The 22,346-nt window shown below is 38.4% G+C and overlaps 3 protein-coding genes and 1 long non-coding RNA gene across 4 annotated transcripts; 2 read left to right on the top strand and 2 right to left on the bottom strand.

Annotated features, from left to right (window-relative positions):
* Positions 1-190: 190 nt before the first annotated feature.
* Positions 191-1,236, bottom strand: LOC140347359 (uncharacterized). Its single transcript, XR_011924369.1, has 3 exons — positions 1,086-1,236; positions 677-828; positions 191-386 (listed from the first exon to the last, which is right to left on the bottom strand). It is a non-coding gene; the product is annotated as an uncharacterized lncRNA (long non-coding RNA).
* A 3,930-nt stretch (positions 1,237-5,166) lies between these two features.
* On the top strand, positions 5,167-8,862 carry pmpca (peptidase, mitochondrial processing subunit alpha). Its single transcript, XM_072432571.1, has 13 exons — positions 5,167-5,259; positions 5,762-5,964; positions 6,036-6,115; positions 6,210-6,292; positions 6,358-6,452; positions 6,535-6,635; positions 6,781-7,044; positions 7,142-7,234; positions 7,297-7,415; positions 7,511-7,601; positions 7,682-7,744; positions 7,823-7,967; positions 8,046-8,862. Exons 1-13 carry the CDS (start codon positions 5,213-5,215, stop codon positions 8,213-8,215), a joined length of 1,554 nt encoding a protein of 517 aa, XP_072288672.1. The 5' UTR covers positions 5,167-5,212; the 3' UTR covers positions 8,216-8,862.
* Positions 8,863-8,866: 4 nt separating this feature from the next.
* Positions 8,867-14,838, bottom strand: inpp5e (inositol polyphosphate-5-phosphatase E). Its single transcript, XM_072432569.1, has 11 exons — positions 14,742-14,838; positions 13,416-14,252; positions 11,778-11,901; positions 11,580-11,677; positions 11,380-11,504; positions 11,144-11,263; positions 10,670-10,777; positions 10,427-10,588; positions 10,227-10,342; positions 10,006-10,142; positions 8,867-9,825 (listed from the first exon to the last, which is right to left on the bottom strand). Exons 2-11 carry the CDS (start codon positions 14,201-14,203, stop codon positions 9,693-9,695), a joined length of 1,911 nt encoding a protein of 636 aa, XP_072288670.1. The 5' UTR covers positions 14,204-14,252; positions 14,742-14,838; the 3' UTR covers positions 8,867-9,692.
* Positions 14,839-16,614: 1,776 nt separating this feature from the next.
* LOC140347066 (gamma-crystallin M2-like) lies at positions 16,615-17,739 on the top strand. The gene is made up of 2 exons (XM_072433390.1): positions 16,615-16,883; positions 17,422-17,739. The coding sequence occupies exons 1-2, from the start codon at positions 16,689-16,691 to the stop codon at positions 17,698-17,700; spliced, it is 474 nt and encodes a 157-aa protein (XP_072289491.1). The 5' UTR covers positions 16,615-16,688; the 3' UTR covers positions 17,701-17,739.
* The last annotated feature ends 4,607 nt before the right edge of the window (positions 17,740-22,346 follow it).

Raw genomic sequence — 22,346 nt, forward strand, 5'->3', positions numbered from 1 at the left:
CGTTTCAGAAAAGAACAGCAGTAGAATAAAAATAGTATAATTAATATGCAAGATAGATAAAGATCCAAAAATATTGAATCAAGTAATTAAGTCATTAAAACTAGACGTTTAACAAGAATATTATAATATGCATGATATTTGCCGTTATAACATGCATCGACGATATAGGTTTTGAAATTTGATTGATGGGGGATTTAGAATTATGTATTAAAAATAAAAGAATAAAACTCTCCTTGCACAGTGAGTTTTGCCGGTTTGCTTGTCTTGCTAGCGTTAAGTAAAGGATTGTAAGTTTTGCAAACATATGTGCCGTCATCTTCGAGCGTTATGTTATAAAGGTGCAGAGTTCCAGACGTCTTCCTCTGTGTGCCACCTCCATATTCTCCCTAAACACCAAAATGAAGAATTTATTACATTATTTGGTTCTGGTGGGGGGTCCGCCACCTGCTTAAGATGTTATTGCCTCACGTAGAATGTTCCACAGTATGGCATTACACAACTCCATGAATATAAGAAGACAAGTCAGACCGTGTTGTCTATTATCATTGCAATACATCTTAGCAATAAAACACCTGTAATTAAATAAATGCACGATAGAATTTTTGAATGCAATACTGTGGAACATACAAAAAGCTATAATATCTCCCAGAAAAGTTACACAGCCAACAACAATTACCTGAATTTGTCTTCCTCTTGTGACTGGTTTTCCATCTTTGAGCCAACTGATGCTGGCCGGAGGTGAGCTTTCACCAGACACACAGGGGAAGAAAACTGTCTCTCCCTCACACGCTGTCTGGTCTTTGGGGCTGAAGAAAACCTCATCCAAACCTCAAAATAAAAGTATAACAAATAAAGAGTGTGTACCTGACTTGTATGTTTTCTTCTAGTTCAGGGACATGGCCTTTAACCCATATTTTTTGTCGAATCAAGCATGAGGTTGTGAAGAACCATTTAATAATCCTAGACAGTTGTTGGGTTCAAATTAGAGTGAAAGAATGGATGAAGTGGGCTGGTTTATACTTCTTCACTCATGGTTCGAAACTGGGTACAGGGTTTAGTATGGTACAATGAATGACTTGACTTACCCAGTTGAGATGACACAATTAGACAGGGCAAGAACAGCCAGCAGAGGAGGGAAGTCATGAGCTGAATTCTCCAAGTGGAAACAAGAAGATGCATCCTACTGGAGAGCTGAACAAGACCTCCACCAACCATCTTTATCCATGATGCCAGCTGAAAAATGACTGATGTGAAATAAATACATATTTAGTTTGATTGGCCTGTGTGAAGATCCAATTGGCAATTTGTGTCTGAACCACACAAATCTAATATTGGCCACTTAACTGCAAATACATTTAATGTCACCCTCCTGGTCAGCACTGTACTTCCCTTTTCCATTTGCTTCAATCCTATTATGGTTGTGCGCCTGCAGGCTTAGCTTTGTCCTCTTTAGTCCCTTGAATGGGCTGAGCCACTTTATAGTGCTTGCACTATGGCCCTCCACTCAATGAAAGTGACATAAAAAGAGGTAGCGCAGCTTTGTACTGGAAGATCAGTTATAGGTCCCTACAAGGAAAGCTCAGCGTCTGATCATGGAGGCTTTCATGAGCCTTGCAAGGGAAACACATTGTGTGGGAAACATTCTAATAGTTTAATGCACTTGACACAAATGCAAAGCATAAAGATATATACAATATGAACAGAGAAACATAACGTGTTTACCTTAGTTGTAATCCCTGCAGAATTAGAGGGTTAAAATGAATGAGGAGATTCAAATGTTTTTTTGTGTATAAACCCGACTCAACAGAATCACAAACCTGCCAAGCACAGGCACCATGATTTAAAGACTACTACACTACACAAACTACCTTTAGAAACAATAATATTGTTTGCGATTTAAAAAAAGGGGGTTATGTGATTTAAAATGTGTCAGAAAAGATCATTTGCATGTATAATAGCTAAAACCCGGTTTAAAATGCACAATCTAGTTGAATACTAATCATGCATACTAATGCACCAACATACATTGTAGATTGTAAAATACTAAACAAGAATTACATTGAATTAGTTAATTGGTTTTCATTATTTTAATTTGTTGTAAATGTACTGGTAAAATGTACTTACTTTGAGTGTGTCTGAGGATTTTCCAGTTTGCAGCTAGTCCATCTCCATCAGTGTTTTCTGCACACCATTTTCGTTGTCAGCGGCCAGACGCCTGGATGTGCACTCCACCCCCATCACACTCACACCGTCTGCCCATTCAGAGCAACAAACATAAATGCATAATACATTCATTGTGTAAAGAAAGTAAGTCGGACAGAATACATTTCATTTAACCATGCATTTCAGATATGACACTTTTACCTTAGGTAAACTTTATTGTCAGCACAATTGACTGCAAATCAAATATGCATCACACGTTATAAACTATAGAGCTCTTATCCAAACACTACAAAGCTAATATAAAACCCAAGTGTATTATTCTAGCAAGGTTAAATAAGGTAAGATATATTTGATTGTCCATCTAGGGAAATTTGACTTGAGCATTTGACCTACCCGTCAACAGAGATAATTTGTGCGTAAATAGTTCAGTCTTTATAAATGTAAATTTACAATCTATTGAGAGTATAAAAGTGGAAAATACAAACGCAATGATTAAAAAACATGAACAGAAAAACACACAAACATGGCTATTTCAATAAAGCAGTCAAAGGCTGATTTACCAACATTTATTTTATTATTATTATTTACTTTTGATGCATGTAATACTATAGTATACATTGTATAATGAAATACTGTTTTTTTCTATGACACAAACATGAACTCAATGGAATGATTTATCAGTTTGATTTATGCATGATAATGCACCACTTATCTTCAATAACAAGTACATTTTTTTGCATCGGGTCAATCAGGTGGTGATTCACAACAGACAAATGGATGGGGATATCACATAAATTAATGAAGAGTGTGTGGGTGGTTTAAAGAGTTTCTAATTGGGCAGTACAAACCACTTAGCATTGACCACTTGATTTGGTTGTTGTTATCTTTATGACCTTGATTTGTCAGTATTAGACAGAATGTTGTATACAACAATAATAAACATAAAGACAGTAGAGCAATAGGATGACAGGATATATTAAAGAGCCAAAGTAATGTGCAGGATACAGAAGAGGAAGCAAAAGCCAAAAGAGTTAAAGATGGTCACGGCAGATCCATGGAGTTCCGAGGAGCACAGCGCCTGCTCCAACATCTCATGAGTCTCAGGACTGATGCCTGCAAAAAGAATCCTATCAGTAACGAGCTGAAGATTTCTATTTGAATGATTTAACTACGTTACTTAAGCAGGTGACTAACTCATAGCTCACCATGTTGGGACCATTCCTTCCAGGCATGTCGCTGGTATTCAGAATCATGCCCTCCCCCTGAAAATAAAAAATTGCGAATTCACACATGCTAAAGGGAATAGTACTTAAAATACTAGGTAGATGTTTTATGTTAATAACTTTTACACATGACATACCTTTACTTCAAATAAAGGGATCGATTAGCACAATAGTCAACATTATTTTACTGAGGTCAGATAAGCTGTTGCTGGTTACCTTTGGAGTACTCGGAGAGCAGATGTTTCAGGTCCTGCAGAGCGTTAGTGAGGTTCTCCAGCCGGTGCTGTAGGTGCTGGTTTTCTGCTTTCAAAGTGTGGATGGTATCCTGAAGCTCATAGGCTGAACCCATGGATGAAAGCAAACATAACAGCCAAAACACCAAAGACATCTTTAGAACAAAAAACATTGTGCCATGCATGAACACAGCAAGAACTGAGAGATCTGTGGTGACTCGATGTTGACTGGCTGGATGTGGCTGTTAGGATGCAATTATCCTGTGGAAGCCTTTCCAAATTGTTAAATCAGGTGTGAATGCTAATGCCATTTAGGACCTCTTTGTGTGACCAAATCAATAGATGATGTTTTTCTAACTACCCTACTTTAAAAAAGTCAATTCCACATTTTTTTTTTTTTAAGTCTGCCCACTCACGCACGTAAAGTCAATTTTAAAATATATACAAAATTAAGGTTAAATGGAGGTTTATGGTTCTTTCTACCGGTAATATACAACAGCATTTTGAAGCCATGGGGCAAGAGAAGCCCGGTCATTCAGATGTGAATCAGGTACTCATCAGTGATTTGGGAGCTATAGCCAGATAACAATAGTATTTCAATGTCCCATTACAGGGCTGGTAGCGTAACAAAGAAGATTATGGAGAACTTCCAACAGTGCAAATAAATAGATAAACAGGACAGGCTATTATCAGGAGGCTCTGCCCAGTGGGCAGGGATTTTGGTGCTCATATTAGGATAATTAGATCTGCATAAAAGAACAACTTGACTACATGAATACTAATCAAAAAATAACATGCGTGATAGAATAATGTGATAGAAATGTTTATATTTATGTTCTAATAAAGAAAGAAATCTGTATTTGTGTCAATGCAGAGAAACCAGATTATACATGTGGAAAAGCTCAGCAGAAACACGGTCTCCCTGTGTTTGGCTGTATTGGTCTGCAAGTATAAAAGTTGATTAACTCACAAAGTGACTCTACTTTTAGATGTATGAAGTGTTGTACTTACCCAGAGCACAAAGGCTCAGACCTCAGGGAAAGACGGGAGGCTGCCAGTTTGTGGCCAGGGCTGGCCAGGCTCTGGTCTGTCCATATATCTTGTATCAAAGAATAAACTTCCAGGCTCAGAAATGAACTATTATCTTTAAATTTTCCACAACAATAACGTCAAGTTAAGTGGCAAGGATCATTACTTAGTTTGCATTGAAATTACCAAATGATTACAAGGAACAGTAGACAGTGCTACCCAAACAACTACAAAAAAATTACAAAAAATGTATAGTTAAAGATTTGAAGTTTAAAGTTAACATTTAGTCCAACTTCCAGCCATCTACTTGGGTTAGGGTTTGGTGTTGAGCTGGGCCTATCCTATTTATGCAACCGGTTTAAACAATTTTATTTTAAATGCAGCATAATTAAAAACATATAACACACAATTGTAAATAATATTTTCATTTATTACCCGTAGTTATTACTATAAAGTATAAAGCTTTTCTTCTTCTTCAAGCTGATTTTTTCGTTTGGTGTACCGGAAGTTGTTCGCCGCGTTCTCTTGGTCACTTCCGGGTATTCTCTTCACGGAGGATGAAAAATGGCAACTCACATGTCGAGGTGCAGAACCTGGAATCGTGTCCAGAGGTAACATATATTAATACTTCAGTGTATGCAAACCTAATTTTGGTATGCGGAGAGAAGTGCTGCATCGTTGTGTTGGTCTGTTGTGGTTAATTGCTGCTTTGCCTCCATAACATGTAGAAGATTCGCTTCTTTTCTTTGCCAAAGTAATGCTCAAAACCTTTCCCTTCACCATTTATTTTAATGTCCCTCTGTCAGTCAGTGTTTAGTTTTGTCCCCAACATTATAATAATGAAAATGTATCACTTGTTTACCATTAGTTTACTCTAAGGTATATGCTAATGAATATGATGTAACCTTGATGCTTTCCTCCTCTGTTTTGTTGGGGTCAAAATAATTATGGTTAGTTATACTCTTTAGTATTGGGATATGTTACCATTTAAATTATAGATCGCTCTTTAGAGTTTTTGTGCGGGGTCACAGTGCTTGCATTGAATGTATTATGCAACTTGCAGGAGAATTAAGAAATACTGACTTTGCTTCACTATCCTGTCTCTTCTCAAAGGTTTGGGATTGCAGCCTACAGAAAGTACAGCAGTGGTGGTGGATACCCAAATATATCCCTTTCCTCGCCTCTGCCTGGGATCCCTAAACCCGTGTTTGCATCTCTAGATGGACATGAAAAATATGAAACCAAGATTACGACTTTAGAAAATGGTCTTAAAGTGGCTTCTCAAAACAAGTTTGGTCAATTTTGCACCGTTGGAAGTAAGTAACCTTCCTTTTACACACTTTGTAGCATTTACATGTCTGTAAATGTGGAAAATGTCTTCTTTTAGTTTTAGTAAACTCTGGCTCAAGGCATGAAGCGAAGTATCCGAGTGGAATAGCTCATTTTTTAGAAAAACTTGCCTTTTCTGTAAGTGAATTTTATACTAAATATGTTTTATGTTATTACACAATTATAACGCTTGGTGACAGTGATAAATTAAAGCTTAATATTTTATATCTAGTCTACAGCACAATATGGAAGCAAAGATGAAATTCTTCTCACACTTGAAAAACATGGAGGGATATGTGACTGTCAAACATCAAGGTTTGTTTTGACTTTTTATTTGTTATCAAGAATGCTTAAATGATGGTGTGGATGTTTTTGTCCAGAGATACTACAATGTATGCTGTATCAGCCGAAGTGAAGGGTCTCGAGACTGTGGTCAGTCTTCTGTCTGATGCAGTTTTACATCCACGTCTTTTGGGTGAGTCTGTTTCAGCTCAAGAGTTTGGAATGTGGATCCAAGTGGGTTTCTGCACACACTTAATTGCTGATATTCTGTGCAGATGAAGAGATTGAAATGACACGAATGGCTGTACGCTTTGAGCTTGAAGATCTAAACATGAGGCCAGATCCGGAACCTTTACTCACTGAGATGATCCATGCTGTAAGTCAACACTGCTGTGATAGCGATTGCACCAGGTTGATTAAACCAGGGATCTTGGGGAGAATTAGCGGATTAGTAAAAAATTTAGGCTACAAAATTATAATTGGGGAACTATTAATATGATTGATTGTTTTTCTGTTTCCAGGCTGCCTACAGAGGGAATACAGTGGGATTGCCACGATTTTGTCCAGTAGATAATATTGACAAAATTGACAAGAAGGTGCTTCATAACTATCTCCGCAACTATTACTGTCCAGAGCGTATGGTTCTGGCTGGAGTAGGAATTGAGCATGAGCAGCTTGTGGACTGTGCCAAAAAGTATCTGCTAAATGTAAGGCCAGCCTGGGGCATCGGTACACCAGCTAATGTGGACATGTCTGTGGCACAGTACACTGGAGGAATTGTTAAGGTAGCGTAACATAAGCGTAACATTATAGAACATTTAAGATGCGTACAATAGCCTAGTGGGGCATGTCAAAATACAACCATCTCTTTTAATTTTACAGATGGACAAGGATATGTCAGATGTGAGCCTGGGCCCAACCCCTATTCCAGAGCTCACACACATCATGATTGGCCTGGAGAGTTGCTCCTTCTTGGTAAGTATTTTTAAGTGGCTTGTGTATCCGAAATATAATAATAATAATATTTTTTTTTAAAGGAGGAAGACTTCATCCCATTTGCTGTTCTCAACATGATGATGGGTGGAGGTGGCTCATTTTCAGCTGGAGGACCTGGAAAAGGAATGTTTACTCGCCTCTATCTAAACGTACTTAACAGGTGAACATGTATTAAAGTTCAAATATTAGATTTTAATCACCAGCAACAACAAAACGACTGGAATAGTTGTAATGCTTTTCCATTTTTCTTGGTAGACATCACTGGATGTACAATGCTACATCATACCATCATAGTTATGAGGACAGTGGGTTACTTTGTATCCATGCAAGTGCAGACCCTAGACAGGTTTGTGAGGAAATAACACATTAAACATGTTTTAAACATTTTAAAACTGTATTTAATACATATATATTTAAATGTCTTAGGTGAGAGAAATGGTGGAAATCATAACCAAAGAGTTCATACAAATGACTGGCACTGCAGGAGAGGTAAAAATAAACTATACATTTATTATGTATTTTTATTCCTTGATGTCTTACCCAGTATTTTTATTGTCAAAAATATAGATGGAGCTTGAGAGAGCCAAGACACAACTCAAGTCGATGTTGATGATGAACTTGGAGTCTCGTCCAGTTATTTTTGAGGATGTTGGTCGTCAGGTTTTGTCTACCGGAAAAAGGAAGTTACCACATGAACTTTGTGAATTAATAAGTATGTAATTTACATTACCAATGTGCATAATTTCTGCATCTCTCTATTAACATGCTTGTAATGCCATGTTTGTTGCAGGCAATGTGACTGCTAGTGATATCAAGAGAGTGACTACAAAGATGCTGCGGAGTAAGCCGGCTGTGGCTGCTCTAGGAGACCTGACTGAGCTGCCATCCTATGAACACATCCAAACCGCTCTGTCCAGTAAAGATGGACGACTGCCGCGCATGTACCGTCTCTTCAGATAAACTTCCAGTGGGTTCAATCGCCCTTAAACTGGAGTAAGAACTAAAGCTGAACAGGACTCAAAACACTTCAAGAGATGACCACACTCAAGCCTGAATCATATGGGAGTGCCTCTTTTAAGAGTTATATTTTACTTTTAATATTTTCTGTAAAAACAGGAAATCACATTTATTTATTTGAACAGGCCAATTTCATTTTAAATTTAGTTTTCTTTAAAGGGACAATTTTTGTTGATGAGGGGATTTACTCGATACAGAGGAGCTGATACAGTAATATATCTAAGCTGACCATTCTTAATTTTTCCTCCTTTAGATTCGGCTGATTCTTGGACCTGTTTATAATCAAACAGCCTTTTATAGTGGACCGTGGGAGATTAAATCTAATATTTATAGACCGTACTTGTCTTAAATTACATAAAATAGGAATCCGAAGAAATAAAATACTATAGGAACCTGTGGTCTTGGGGTGGGGGAAAAAAGGTTTGTTACTTCTCTTAACTGTTTGTCTTCTGTTTGTTAGAGTTGAAATGTTTCCACAGTTACATTATCATCCTGTCTTAAAATAAGCTCCATTTGGGGACTGTTAAATGCTTTATATATCGTAACAATGAAGTGTTCAAATAAAGACTTCTAGCACACTGTCAAAACAAGAGATAGTGTCAAAATCTTTATTACATTTCTGTAAATGGTGTAAGAAAACAAAGTTTAACAGGTTTGAAGAGTCACGTTTTAGGCTGCAGCTGCTCATTCAGAACACAAATGCATTACAAGGACAATGGAATACAGTACACGGTTATATTGTAAAGAAGCAAAATGAGAGTAAGGCAATAAGTCAGTGTAATCCCTCATTCGTCCAGGAGTCTTCCATTGTAGGAAAAAATCAGTTATAGCTGGACTCTGTTTTCCTACATTGTAGAAGATGACAGAATAGTTTTCTACAACTATAAGGCAATATGTTACATTCATTTGACTGGGATTGAATGAAATAAGTTTTTTTGCAATAAAAAGCTGCCTTTTTATTTCCCTGATCAGTAAAAAAAATAATTTGTCAAGCATATTAACGAAGCTTTATAAGCTTTAAACACTGTTATACAAGTATCATACACATGTTATGACAAAAGTTCTGTTATCCATGTCCAGAAAGCTGTTTAAAAAAGTGAATATAATAAATATATGGCCTTTAAATATGCTTGTTCAAGTGATGTGAATAATTATTGTGTGAACATGGCATCCACATAACTCCCATTTCATCTGGCAAAGTGGAGGATAAATAAAAGCAGCTGTAATGTGTTCTTAAGGTTCCTGCCCTTAGGTTCAGAATGTAGTTATAGTTCATGATAGTGCAACAGAAGGCACTTTCTGCTCACGTACCATTTCCTGCTGTAGTGTAAATATACATAATGCATCTGTAACTATATCATCAGTCCATTTCTGATCATCTTGGTCCTTTCTGGAATCTCAGGCCAAAAATGTGATCCATTTAAGCGATGGTGCAGATGGAACTGCTGCTGTGGTTCTTCATGGCCTCCCTCCTCTTCAGCTCTCTCGTCATTCTTCTGCGGATGCCCTCTAAGTAAAGGCTGCGGTCAAACAGTCCTGCTCCTAGAGGGATACTGACAAAAACAGTCAAAGTTAATAATATTAATTCCTGCATGATACATATTTAGTGTCCCCCTAGAACTGGGTGAAGAGGTACAAAATAATTTAAAGATATTCCAATTAGGACAAGACCATTAAAATCTGCTGCAGTTGTGATTTTGCCGAAGCGATGATGATATAATGTTATATCTTACGTGTCCCTGCCCGGCCTCAGCTTAATCTGGAAGACTCCGACAACGGGCCGGTGGTCCGAGGTCTTGATGTTGGTGCAACTAGTGTATTTGATCACTTGAATGTCATGAGCCTTTCTGCTCCTGAAGAGGATTCTGTCCTGTAAACGCACAAATATGAAAAGAAATCCAGTTACAAAACACATTATTGGTGGAGCAGAGCTATTAATTCCCATTTGACTTACGGTGTATGATGGTGTCCTCTGTTTGGAAGATGTGTCATAGATATCACAACCTACGTCAAACTTATATGTTGGTAGAAAGTGTATTGGAGCCTCTTGAAAACCTTTGAATATTGAACCTTAATGGAAACAAATATAAAACAATAGTAATGCAATTTATCTAACTATATTATATTAATAAAAGGTTGTCAAGAGATTCCTACCGTCCTTTATTTCTCTGGAGAGCTGGTCATGCTCCATCAGAGAGCCCATGTCTTTGTCTGAAGTGCGATTTATAAGGTTTTCAACTTCCACTCTATTTTTACTGAGTCGAAAGTTGAAGTCTCCAAACCAAAATACTTGATCGAATCTTGTAGTCACATCAGCTACACAAAAAAACAAAATGGATAAATGAATAGAGTCCTTTTCAATCATTTCTTATTACTGTATAATAGCATACTACTTACACGGTGTGGAGCGGTATGGGTTTGTATCTGGAAGGCCTTTTGGTAGAGCTAAAGCTTCAATAATCTTGTTGTAGTCTAGAATTCTCTCATAGACTTTTGAATCCCCAGCTGAAATCAATACAGCAAAAACCCGATTCTAACGACCATAGATGGCAACAAAGAAATAAAGATTCATAAAATAAAAGCACTTTTTTTACACAACAGGATTTATCCCAACCAACAAGACATTGCAATTTGAATGGCCTCAATTAGCAAACGCATGCAATAATTGTACTGTCTTTTAGTTGTCACTATTTAATTTATATGCACAAAGAACAAAGCATGGACAGTTTAATCTGCAATTTAATTCACAAAGATGCTGATTACTCACAATCCATCTTCACACCAGTAACTATCTAACCTTCATACTGTCTTTTACACTGAAAGTCTAGAGACAATAGTTTCAACTTTACTTTAAACATGAAAAACACTTACATGTAAAATGTGACGTTATAAACAGGAAAGAAGTCCCGAAAAAGGTGAAGCCGACTCCAACAGCTCCTTTTGTCTTAATTTGAGAGATAATCCTGGTTGTGACTGTAGCATGTTCCACCTCTGTGTGTAAAAAATAAGGAAATCAGTTTAGAAACTCTTCACTTAATCACAGTAACATACAATTATACAGATGTGCATTGACATAGATAAATAATAATAAAGTGTAAAATTCAGACCTGAGCAAAACCATATAAGATCTCTTCGGATAAAGACAGTAAGATATAAAACACCATGGGATGCTGCGTACAACATGACATAGTAAGGCCCCAGAGTCTCCTGAAGACGCGTCTCCCATTCCCTCCTGAGTGAAGCCAGACAGACACAAAATATTTCCTGTAATTTAGTCTATTCAAATCATGGTCTAGGAGTGCCATACCTGTCAGGGCAGCCCTCCTGAACCCCAATAACATAAAAGTCTTGTGCAAAGTCTGAATCTGTTGGAAGAAGGAGATCGTCCAAGTTGCCTGGCAGCCCCTGAAACAGACATTATGTAGTTTTAAACACTGGCGCCCACTCGCGATCCTGTATTCATCTGCGGTTTAATTTAGAGCACATCTTAAAAATTGGACATTACCTTTTCTCCCTGCATGTTCCACGTGGCAACATAGATCCCCAGCGTCCTTTCAGGAAAGTAGCGGTCTAACTCCTCTGCTCCGAGAAGGGCACCATTTCCAAGCACACTACCCTCCAAAAAGCTTCTGCAAAGACAAACAACAACAGATTTACAATAAAGAAGTTCTCACAGCTGTATTCTGTCTCTCTTTAACAACATTTATACCATACAATTGAACATTCCAGGCAAAGCAATGACATATTGTTAAGTTTTGGTTTTCTACGCTGCACATAAAAGTGGACTCATACAAGTACCTGGGTGTTCATCTGAACCACAAACTGGACTGGACTCATAACACAGACGCACTGTACAGGAAGAGCCAGAGTCGGCTCTACCTCCTGAGGAGACTCAGGTCTTTTGGAGTGACAGGGCCATTCCTGAAGACCTTCTACGACTCTGTGGTGGCACCAGCTCCTGTACGGTGTGGCCTGCTGGAGCAGCAGCATCACAGAGAGGGAGAGGAAGAGGCTGGACAAAGTCATTAAGAAGTCCAGCTCCGTCCTGGGCTGCGCTCTGGACTCGGTGCAGGAGGTGGGGGACAGAAGGGTCCTGGCTGAACTCATAGGGAAACTGTCTGCTCTGGAGAGCAGCTTAAGTGAGGCCTAAGTAATACATTTTGTTGTGTAGTCTGTGCCAAGCCGAGAAATAGATTTTCAAAGTTAGGGGCCAGATGGGGCCCCCTATCTAAAAAAGTTAGGGGCCCCCCAGCAATTTCAGGGGCCCACAAGCGTGCGCGGCATCATAAGAACAGGATAAATTTGCTGTTTTAAACCTCTTATTAGCATGTAAAACAATTTAAAGTACTTTTAACTTTTATTTGATATGAAGGAAGAGCACAAATACTGAATTCCTATAAACCAGAGATCATGATCTTTCAATACCGTTTAATTTAATATAATAAAGTTTCTAAGATACAAAATAAATACTGTAAACAACATTTAACACAAGGAGATCTTATATGTTCTGCAGTGGGAATATATAAAATCACAGTCTACAAAATAACCTGTCCAACCTAGATTGCCACTTTTGGCGGCAAATTTGATCGGGCATTTCCAAGTACACCCGAACGCGACCCGAACGCAGCGGCCAATCAGATTGCCCGCTTTCATCGATATTAGGTCACAGCCACCACTCGGCCAATGAGAAGCGAGAATACAACTACGAAATGGCATGTCTTTCAAAATGAAATGTAAACGATGAAAATGTCCCAAGTATGGCCAAATTACTAGTTAAATCTTGATTTTTTTCGAGGAATTTCGATACAGGGGCCCCTCCAAATTTAAACCCTGTGCCCCATTTGAGGGGCCACGGGCCCCCCATCTATTTCGAGGCCTGTGTCCAATGACAAAACGGGCATTCTGATAAACTAGATTCACACTTCCAAAATGAAGCCTTTAAATTAGCCTTTAATCATCCACAACAATGTTTGTGTCACTAATTGCTGCCTAAATAAGGACATCAGTAAAGAACCTCTAAGTAAAATAATTGTGTATGTTATAACTTTTTGATGAAGGGTTTGCCACCTGCTTTTCTGCACGATTTTATAACTCTGGAATGTTACAAAAAGGTTACATAGTGCACCTTTAACTTGATGAATACCTGTTCCTCACGTCCTTTGGCTTGATGGGGCTCAGCACACTGTAGTTGGATCTCATGGAATTGACAGAGACATTGTCCGATCCCATAGTCTCCAGAAGCCTGCTATCACTCAGGTTCCGGTGCAGTCTCTCGTTGCGTTTGGCCTTCCCCATGTAATCCAAGCAATCCCTGTCAATCCTATTAGCTGCCCGTAAAGTGACCGACGTTATGTTTTTCCCCAGACTGGCAAGAGGTCCGGTGGGCTGCACAGGGGGCAAGCGCACTTTGGAGACTCTAGTCCGCAGTTCTGTAGGGTCACTCTGCTGACTTTGGGGTCTTCCTTCGTCCTCAGATAAACTGTTTCCTCTATGTCTGGCAAATACTGGCAACCCTGTTTCTTCTGACTCCTGCTCATGTGAGGAGGCTTCAGGTAGAAATCCACATGAAGCAACCAGTCTTCCTTGGTCCTCTTTCAACGAATCTGTGGAAGAGCATGTCTCGGCTCTGTCACTCAGACTTTCCTGGCTGTTCCTGATTCTTCTGGTCCGAACAGACTGGTCCACAGAACCACTCTTGCCCGCCTTTAACCGCCTGGGTAAAGAGGGAGGCCTAGGCTGGTACGGGCTGATCCTTTCTGCGTTCATAGCTGGTTTTTCGAAATCACTGCGGTGCTTTGGGGGTGAGGAGGGGACGTCTAAGGGGGTCTTAAGAGGCTCACAGCAGTTGACAGCTGCTCCATCTCGTTCCCGTTCCTGCGCAGAGACACCACACGATAGGAGATTTTTGTCCTCTCCATTCTTCTCACTCATCCTCTCGTCATGTTTGATGCCTTTTGATTTCAGAGAGATTTCACATCGCCTGAAATACAGACACAAGTATTGCAAAATGAATAAATAAAAAGTTACTGAGAGTTGCCATTCATCAATTGTTATTAGAGATGTACAGAGTTTTAGTCCTCTGGCCTGTAGAGTTTAAAGTTAATTAATATAGTATAATTTGGCGGTCAAGAATCTTATTGGCCATCATTGGTAACTGCATATTGGCTTTGGAAACATCCTTATCTCTGACCTTTGCCTGCAATGCAATGTAATAACAGTGAATAATAGCTTCATACATGCTAGCGACCTTAACTAGATTGATGTTGATGTTGACAAAAAAATCAAGATAACTGAATGAGTTGCTAAATCGCACTTGCAAAGCTAATTTAAGCTAACAACAAGTGAACATATCAGTCAAATAACACCAACATTAATACGATAATGTGCAACATTAAGACATCATTCTGCTACAACACGTGCCTGAAAAACCGACGCCGATGTCACACGAGCAGTTTTAGAAATAATTTACCTTTTATCAAAAGTTGGGAGCAAGTGGGTGGACAAAGCTCTGCTAGCTCAGCCACTTCCTTAGCAACGCGCGACAACAATGATGTTTCCAAAAGCGTCACGGCAGATGGAATACTGCCCCCCTGCGGCCAAAGGATGTTACTGCCGTTTAGTTTTGTAGCGAGAAATCCCATTAAGTGCATAATAAAATACTTTTACTTGTTGTTCTGCATTTTGAGTAAACACTTGTCCCTCTATTGGTCTTTCATCTCACTTATTTAGATTATGTCACACCTTTTCATTATAACTTTTTTTTGAGTGTAGGCTTTGTTTTCTGGGTTGACCATTGTTCATTTCTATGCCACACAAGTCTATCCCTCCTTATCCCATCAAATTCAACAACTTGTCCCTCTTTTTATACATTTAGCTAAATTTAGCACCTCTAATTAAAAGAAGTACACGTTGTTGAATTTGGTAGGACATGGACTGATGGAATTTAAGATCAATAGGATAATAATTGCAATAACACCAAATTATTTTTGGCTTTCAATTGTAAAGCACAGTGGTTGGAATAGCAATAAGTGCCACCATTATAATCCAGAAAGTCTTGATTTATTCGTGGTGGAAAAATACATATTTTTATGTATTTTCATATTAACATATTTTCTCTTTATTACATACATATTTTCAAAAAACTGTGTCATTAATAAAAAGGCGATCAATCTTCAAATAGGGTGCATGGCTGCCCTATCGGGTCATCTTCCAGTCTTTTAGATAAGATATTGGTGACTTATGTTTTAAGAAGAATATTTTTATTTTATTATTGTTGATGGCAATGCATAGTCAGTCATCAGCACAATAACAACAATATAAAACAAAAGCAATTATAACAATAAGAAAAAAGTGTTAGATTTCTAGTAAATACTAAATGAATTACACCATAAAAAGACAAGATCTTATAATGTTATAGGTAACAGGGAGGGATGTCAATTAGTCATGGTAATAAGTTAGATCAGTAGCTAATACATCTATTGTTTTGTGTAATTTTACCTTTTTTAGTAGATGTTTCTGATGAGTAACAACCCAACATGTAGAAGAGACCAGGCATTGTTTTCATTTTCTCTAACAATAATAATGCAGTGCCACAACCATCAACTATGTTTTTTCTAACTTAATTTGAAAAGTAGGCCTAAATATTCAGCTAATTAGACTAGTCTAGGAGTCCCTGCTCAGTCTGCGGCCTCTGCGACCCGGCCCCTGGGAAAGCAGAAGAAGATGAAAGGATTGATGATACAATAATAGATTCTAAAAATAAGAGGTAATTTAGTCTCCCCCAGTCAGCCAATCTGTTATAACATTCAAATGGGGTTGGCCTTGTCTATTGTAGTGTTATTAAGATATGTTTGTAAAAAAAACTGACCACATATTTCGAGCAGCGTTGTGAAATATAACAACATGCTAAAGTCAACATGAGACTCACACGACACAAAGCACAAAAAGGTACTGCTGACACATGGACCAATACAAGACCATCTGAACTGTCAAAACGTGACCGTCAATTGTTAACCCTTTCTCTCTTTCTGTGACGAGAAACAGCCACTGAACAGATTTGTGGACAAGCCCATATTCTGTGCATTCCTATGGCTGTGCTGCTGATGTGGGCCGTTTACACAAAAGGCCAGTGGTTGGGTCAGGTATAAAAGGAAAGGGTTAAACCAGAGAGGACACAGTTTGGTGCAAGCGCAAGAACAACAGCAGCAGCAGCAGCTCCATCGGCAGAACAGCCACAGTAACCCACTGAACAGCAACATGACTTCTTCTGGAATGAATATGAGCAGGGTAAGTCTCCAGTCAAACACTCTACATTTTAGAAACCCGTGTGATTTAACTGACATTCACTCGTTTCTGTCATGTGCTTCAGATCACCTTCTACGAGGAGAGGAACTTCCAGGGCCGCTCCTATGAGTGCATGAGCGACTGCCCCGACATGTCCTCCTACCTGAGCAGGTGCCACTCCTGCAGGGTGGAGAGGGGCTGCTTCATGGTGTACGACCGCTCCAACTACATGGGCAACCAGTACTTCATGAGGAGGGGCGAGTATGCTGACTACATGAGCATGATGGGAATGAGCGACCACATCAGGTCCTGCCGCATGATCCCCATGGTAAGACCGCAAACATGGTTGGATTTATTGTGAAGGATTCTGTTTGTGTCATACGGTCTAAAATGATCGTGCTGTGGAAGTGAATGGGTAAATAACATTTCCTACTTTTAGATGTTTTAGCAAAGGATACAATGTCTAAAAAGCAAAGAAAAGGGGAAAGAAACTAATTACAAATGCTCACCTTACTGCAATTGAGTGATTTTTGGGCTTTTTTTGTACTTTTGTGAGTAGATTCATTGAGTAGAGTAAGTGTGCAGAGTGTCCCAATGTACGGCAGCTTCATTACTGTCTCTGCTCCTGTTTACACTCATAAACACACAGAACAGCACTGTATCGCCTGCTCTGATTGGCCAAAACTTATGGCGTAAAACCTATCCCAAACTCCACTCAAGTCAAAATGTTATTAGTTGTACAAGAATGTTCCAGAAAAATTACAAGCAAATAGTATTCAGGAAAAAGTCAACAAAAAATTCAACTTATCACCTTTACAACAACCACACAACTCATGTTTTTTTCCTCTTGTGTCTCTGCTTCACAGTACCGTGGCAACTACAGGATGAAGATCTACGAGAGGGAGAACTTCGGCGGTCAGATGTACGAGCTGATGGACGACTGTGACAACATCATGGACCGTTACCGCATGAACAACTGCATGTCCTGCAACGTGATGGACGGTCACTGGCTGATGTACGAGCAGCCCCAGTACAGAGGCAGGATGATGTACTTCAGGCCTGGAGAGTACAGGAACTTCATGAACATGGGCTGGAGCGGCAGCAAGTTCATGAGCATGAGGCGCATCAACGACTCCTGCTACTAGACCACTGCTACTGCACTAAATAAAGCTGTCAAAACGTAACTGTTGTGCTATGGTTATTTGAAGTTTACGTCGCTTTCAAGTAAAACAAGATTATTTGTAGTAAAAGAGACCAAAAATCTGATTTAAATTCTGACCATTTTGAGTTGCAAATGTTTTTTAAGGAGTGCCTCATAACATGTTTAGGCCTAATATATTACAACAATCTCACCTCTTCAATGCTGGCATTTTAGTGCAAACATTAAACAAGTAAAATAATAAATAAACTAATAAAATAAATAAAAAATAATACTATATAGGTAAAATAAATCAAGAATAAAATGAAATATTACTAAACCTAAATCTAATCTAAAATAAATCGAAATGGACAGAAATGCAATTCAAAACTGAGCAGTGCAATAAGTATATAAATCAGTTTAAGGTGAAGGATCCATGCTGCTTGTCTCCTTGGAGATTTTATTGCTTTGTCTGAAGTGTTCCACAGTGTATCATTAAACGTATCTGTCTCCATGGAGACAAGCAGGTGGCGCCACAGGACCAGATGTGCTGAGGTAGAAGCCGCTCACACTAAAAATAGCCTAGTATTTAGCAATAAAAACAAAAATGAAAAAAGTTATAAAGATAAATATGTTTAGATGTAAGAACACACTGTAGAACATTCCAGAATAAGTTGGTGTTGGACCCTCCACCTGAAAATATACATGGTGCACCTTTAAAGTGAAAACATTTGAACACCTTTCACCATTGGGAAAATAATTTTGCTAAGATTCAAATCATATGAAATAACCACAATCCACATATTGTAGTATTTATCTTTGAATCATCTTTGGCCTCTACAAGGTCTGTCCATTGTCAAGGATTGTGTCAGTCAGAAGCAGAGTTGGAGGAAGTTTAGACTCATTCTTCTCTAACTTTAAACAGTTGTGTCTGGGATTGTCCCAGTTTCCTTACATACATAAGTGGCTACAGAAATATGATGCACATTTTAAAGGTATATTTTCTTTTGACACAAAGTAAAATGTGTGTATAATGCTTTTATCTGGATTATAAAATAGGTAAGCAGGTGTTTATTTTTTTCAAACTCATGAAGGTTCATTTGAAGATTAATACATTTTCTGCCAGAAAAGACAGTGAAACACTTTCTTACTTTCTTTCTTTCTTTCTTTCCTTCTCTCTCTCTCTCTCTCTCTCTCTCTCTCTCTCTCTCTCTCTCTCTCTCTCTCTCTCTCTCTCTCTCTCTCTCTCTCTCTTTCTCCCCCCCTTCCCCCTCTTTCACATTCTGCCCCTCCAGAGAGCAGTCTATTTTGTGTGCAAGTGGGGATCGATGGCCTGATATCAGATTGAGCCTAATGAGGATCAGAAACATCTTAATAAAGCACTATAATCCCATACTTAATCCCTCATTACAGAATCATCTACATTCTTCTTTGCTCCGCTCTGATGACACTGCCTGGCCCTCTTCGCACCTCAGGGCCACGGCTCGCTTTGTCTCCCCCCTCACATCACACTTTAAGACCAGATGAGCAGCACGCAGTAAAAATAGTGCTTTTGTGTGCACTTCTATGCAATCTCTTGTCTGAAATGGAAAATGAGACATATGCCTAATGAGAAACGGAGCAGCCTGGGAGACAGATAGAGAGGACAATGTGTTGAGAAAGAACTACTGACCGATACTTTTATTGGACACGCTTTCTCTGTGTGTAATTATGACTTTAGACAGATTATTCTGAAGTGGGACAGATGGATTAGGACTAAAGGCTGAACTCCGCAGAGGCAATGAGTTAAGTTAAGTGCAACATTAGCAGAAAAGTTAGGACGGTTTCAGCTAAATTTTAATCTAAAGTAGGTGCAGTATAATAAAAAAGAAAAATATTTGAAATAATTCAAATATAAGAGTTATGTCCTAACAGTCTGCACAACTACTTTGTATTCAAGCAAATAAGAGACACTGATAAGTACAATATATATAATATACAAAAAACAGAATATGTCGTATTATAAAGATTCCCTGAGCAAGTGCACAAGGCATGCATTATCTGTTGCTAATCTAATTAATAAATAAGTAAATAAATACATACATAAATGTTCAAATGTAATACATTAATACGTATATTTTTCTGTTCAAAATAAAATGTCTTAAATATATATTATTTTATAAACATCATTTGTGTCCTCAGATAGTAAATAATATTGACTCAACAATAGATGGCAATTGTAACGTTGATTCATTCACAATTTAAAACAGATCATGATAAAAAAGTGAATATTTTCCAATTGAGTTCTAAAGACGATTATTCAATCTCAAAGCAAAATAATCTCCTCTCTTTGGTTGCCTTATACAATAGCAATGACCTAAAAGAGCCTTATTATAATGTGTGTCCTCAGTATTTGTATGTTCACTTATGTGTAAAGCAACATCCAGTATTTTTTATTATTGCAATTGGTCCTGCAGCAATTGATCTAATTCCTGGCATGAACAAACATACTTATTACCATTTAGATATAATGGGAATATACAAATATTTTTTCCAAAAAAGAGGAAATCTCCTCCTGTAGATTCGGCTTGAGATTATCCTCTGGTGCATTTGATAATTAGGCCAAGAAAGTGCAAAGGCGGCTAAACCTGTGCTATCCCTCCTTCTTCATTACCTTGTGCAGAGGATAAAAGAAAACAAATAAAACTCATTAAAGGGCCCTGCATGTCGACAAATCCCCTTTTTCCACACACACACATCATTAGTGTGGTCATGGTTGTACCACCAGGATATGAGCGCACATCAAACAACTCACAGTTCATTGTCTTTTGACCCCAGGCAGGATTCATCTGATTGCAGCCTATTTTCTGGCAACTTTGCATTTTCCCCTTTAAACCTAGCTTTTAGAGACAGAAAAATCACTAAACATCACAAGAGCAAATCTCGAAGATGAAACAATATATGTACTCAAAACGATTTTTCAAATTCAATTCATTACCTTTGGCTCTCTTGTGTTGTGAGAAAGTGAGATAATTTGGTCGGCAAAAAAACGTTGCATGGGAGAACATTTTTGACGCAATATAATAAAATAAAGGTTAAAAAAGTTAAGTTAAAAAAAAAAATGTAACTTTTGTACAGTGAGAGAGCACCTGCTGGTCTTCATCAGATGTTATAGCTTTGCCTGGAATGTTCCACAGTTTTAGAATATCTTGAATAGAAATCTTGAATATAATCAGTTGAATATATTTACTGTTAAAAAATAAATACATTAATGTAGATGAATGTGGGTCTACATGGGTTGGCTCACATTAATCTATAGGGGGTTTATGTGGGCCCCATATGTGCTAAACAGGCAAAACCTATTATAGGCCCTACTTTACATCTCAAATCAAATGCCTGTGGATTATTAGGCTGTTAAACTATTAGAGCTCCACTAGTAAGTGTGTAGAGTTAGACAAATACCACTCAAAGGTGTAACATACTGTTCCTTGAAACTAAAGACTCATGCTCAACATTTGTAACTTTAAATGCTAAAAGTCACCTTCAATAGAGCCCTCCAATAAAGAATGGCAACAGTGTCCAAAGTAACTATGCATGGAGCGCTACGATCTGATATAGGGTGGGTAAGACCAATGTCACTAGAGCTGGACATCCGCGACGCTCACATTCAGACCCTTTCTGTCCATGACTGTGGCGTAGCGTGTGCAATTTCACCACATTTTGATCCAACACAAGTGTTCAGATAAAGGCTATAGTATTATGTATTTGCAGTGTCTTTAGCAGATCAGCTCATTCAGCATATCTAAAAAAACTCTCTGGATATCTGACAGCTCCATGGATAAATCTTGTTTATCTTCCTGGATTCAGACACTATTTAGACTTTTAGTGTACTGTACACTTAACGTACACTTGAAGAATATTTCTGGTAAGTACATAAAAAAGGATCTCCATGGATACAAGTAGGTGGCAGACCTGCATCTTCCCGCACGTCCAGAGGTTGTGTTTTGCTCCTTGCTTTGCTCCTAAGACACATTTGCATCAGCTCCCATTTGTGTTGTGTTTAAGTGATCACATGATCTGTGTTTGTCCGTGAATCCTTCTTCTTTGCATACTCTCTGACACTCCTCGGTGCTCATTGGGTGACGTGTATATGGTTTGTTTACAGCACACAGATGCAGGAGCAGGTGTGCAGTGACAATCCAACCTCTGTCGGTCTGAGCCCTCGACACTAATCACACATGATAACATCTGCAGTTAACGCACACAGGCACACGTTAATGCCTCGGGGCACTGGGGATATGGGCTCTGCAGCCACTTATGCATCCAGGGTTCAAAGCGTTTCAAAATCCATAGTAAAAAGGTTTGTATTTAGCGTAAAAAAAGGGGGGGAATGAAAAAAAAAATCTAAACTAGAGTTATTCATTTATAAAATAAATCTGAAAATAAATAGGCTTGTAGGAAATAAAGTATTGAAGACAGCAGTGAGGATGCTGTGTTTGGATCTGCTCGGAGTTTGAGCAGGCCCCAGTGACACGACCTCTGACCTCCTAATGAAGTGGCTGGTCAAGTGAGATCATGACCGTTCATTTGTCTACTTTTGATAGTTGCAGTAAAAGTGTAGGACTGACATATTCAGTTTATTTTATTGAGTCAAAAAATATGATTTTATTAAAA

The sequence above is a fragment of the Eucyclogobius newberryi genome, unplaced genomic scaffold (assembly GCF_026437365.1).
Source record: "Eucyclogobius newberryi isolate DKJ021-1_F unplaced genomic scaffold, fEucNew1.0.hap1 SCAF_6, whole genome shotgun sequence".
NCBI lineage: Eukaryota > Metazoa > Chordata > Actinopteri > Gobiiformes > Gobiidae > Eucyclogobius > Eucyclogobius newberryi.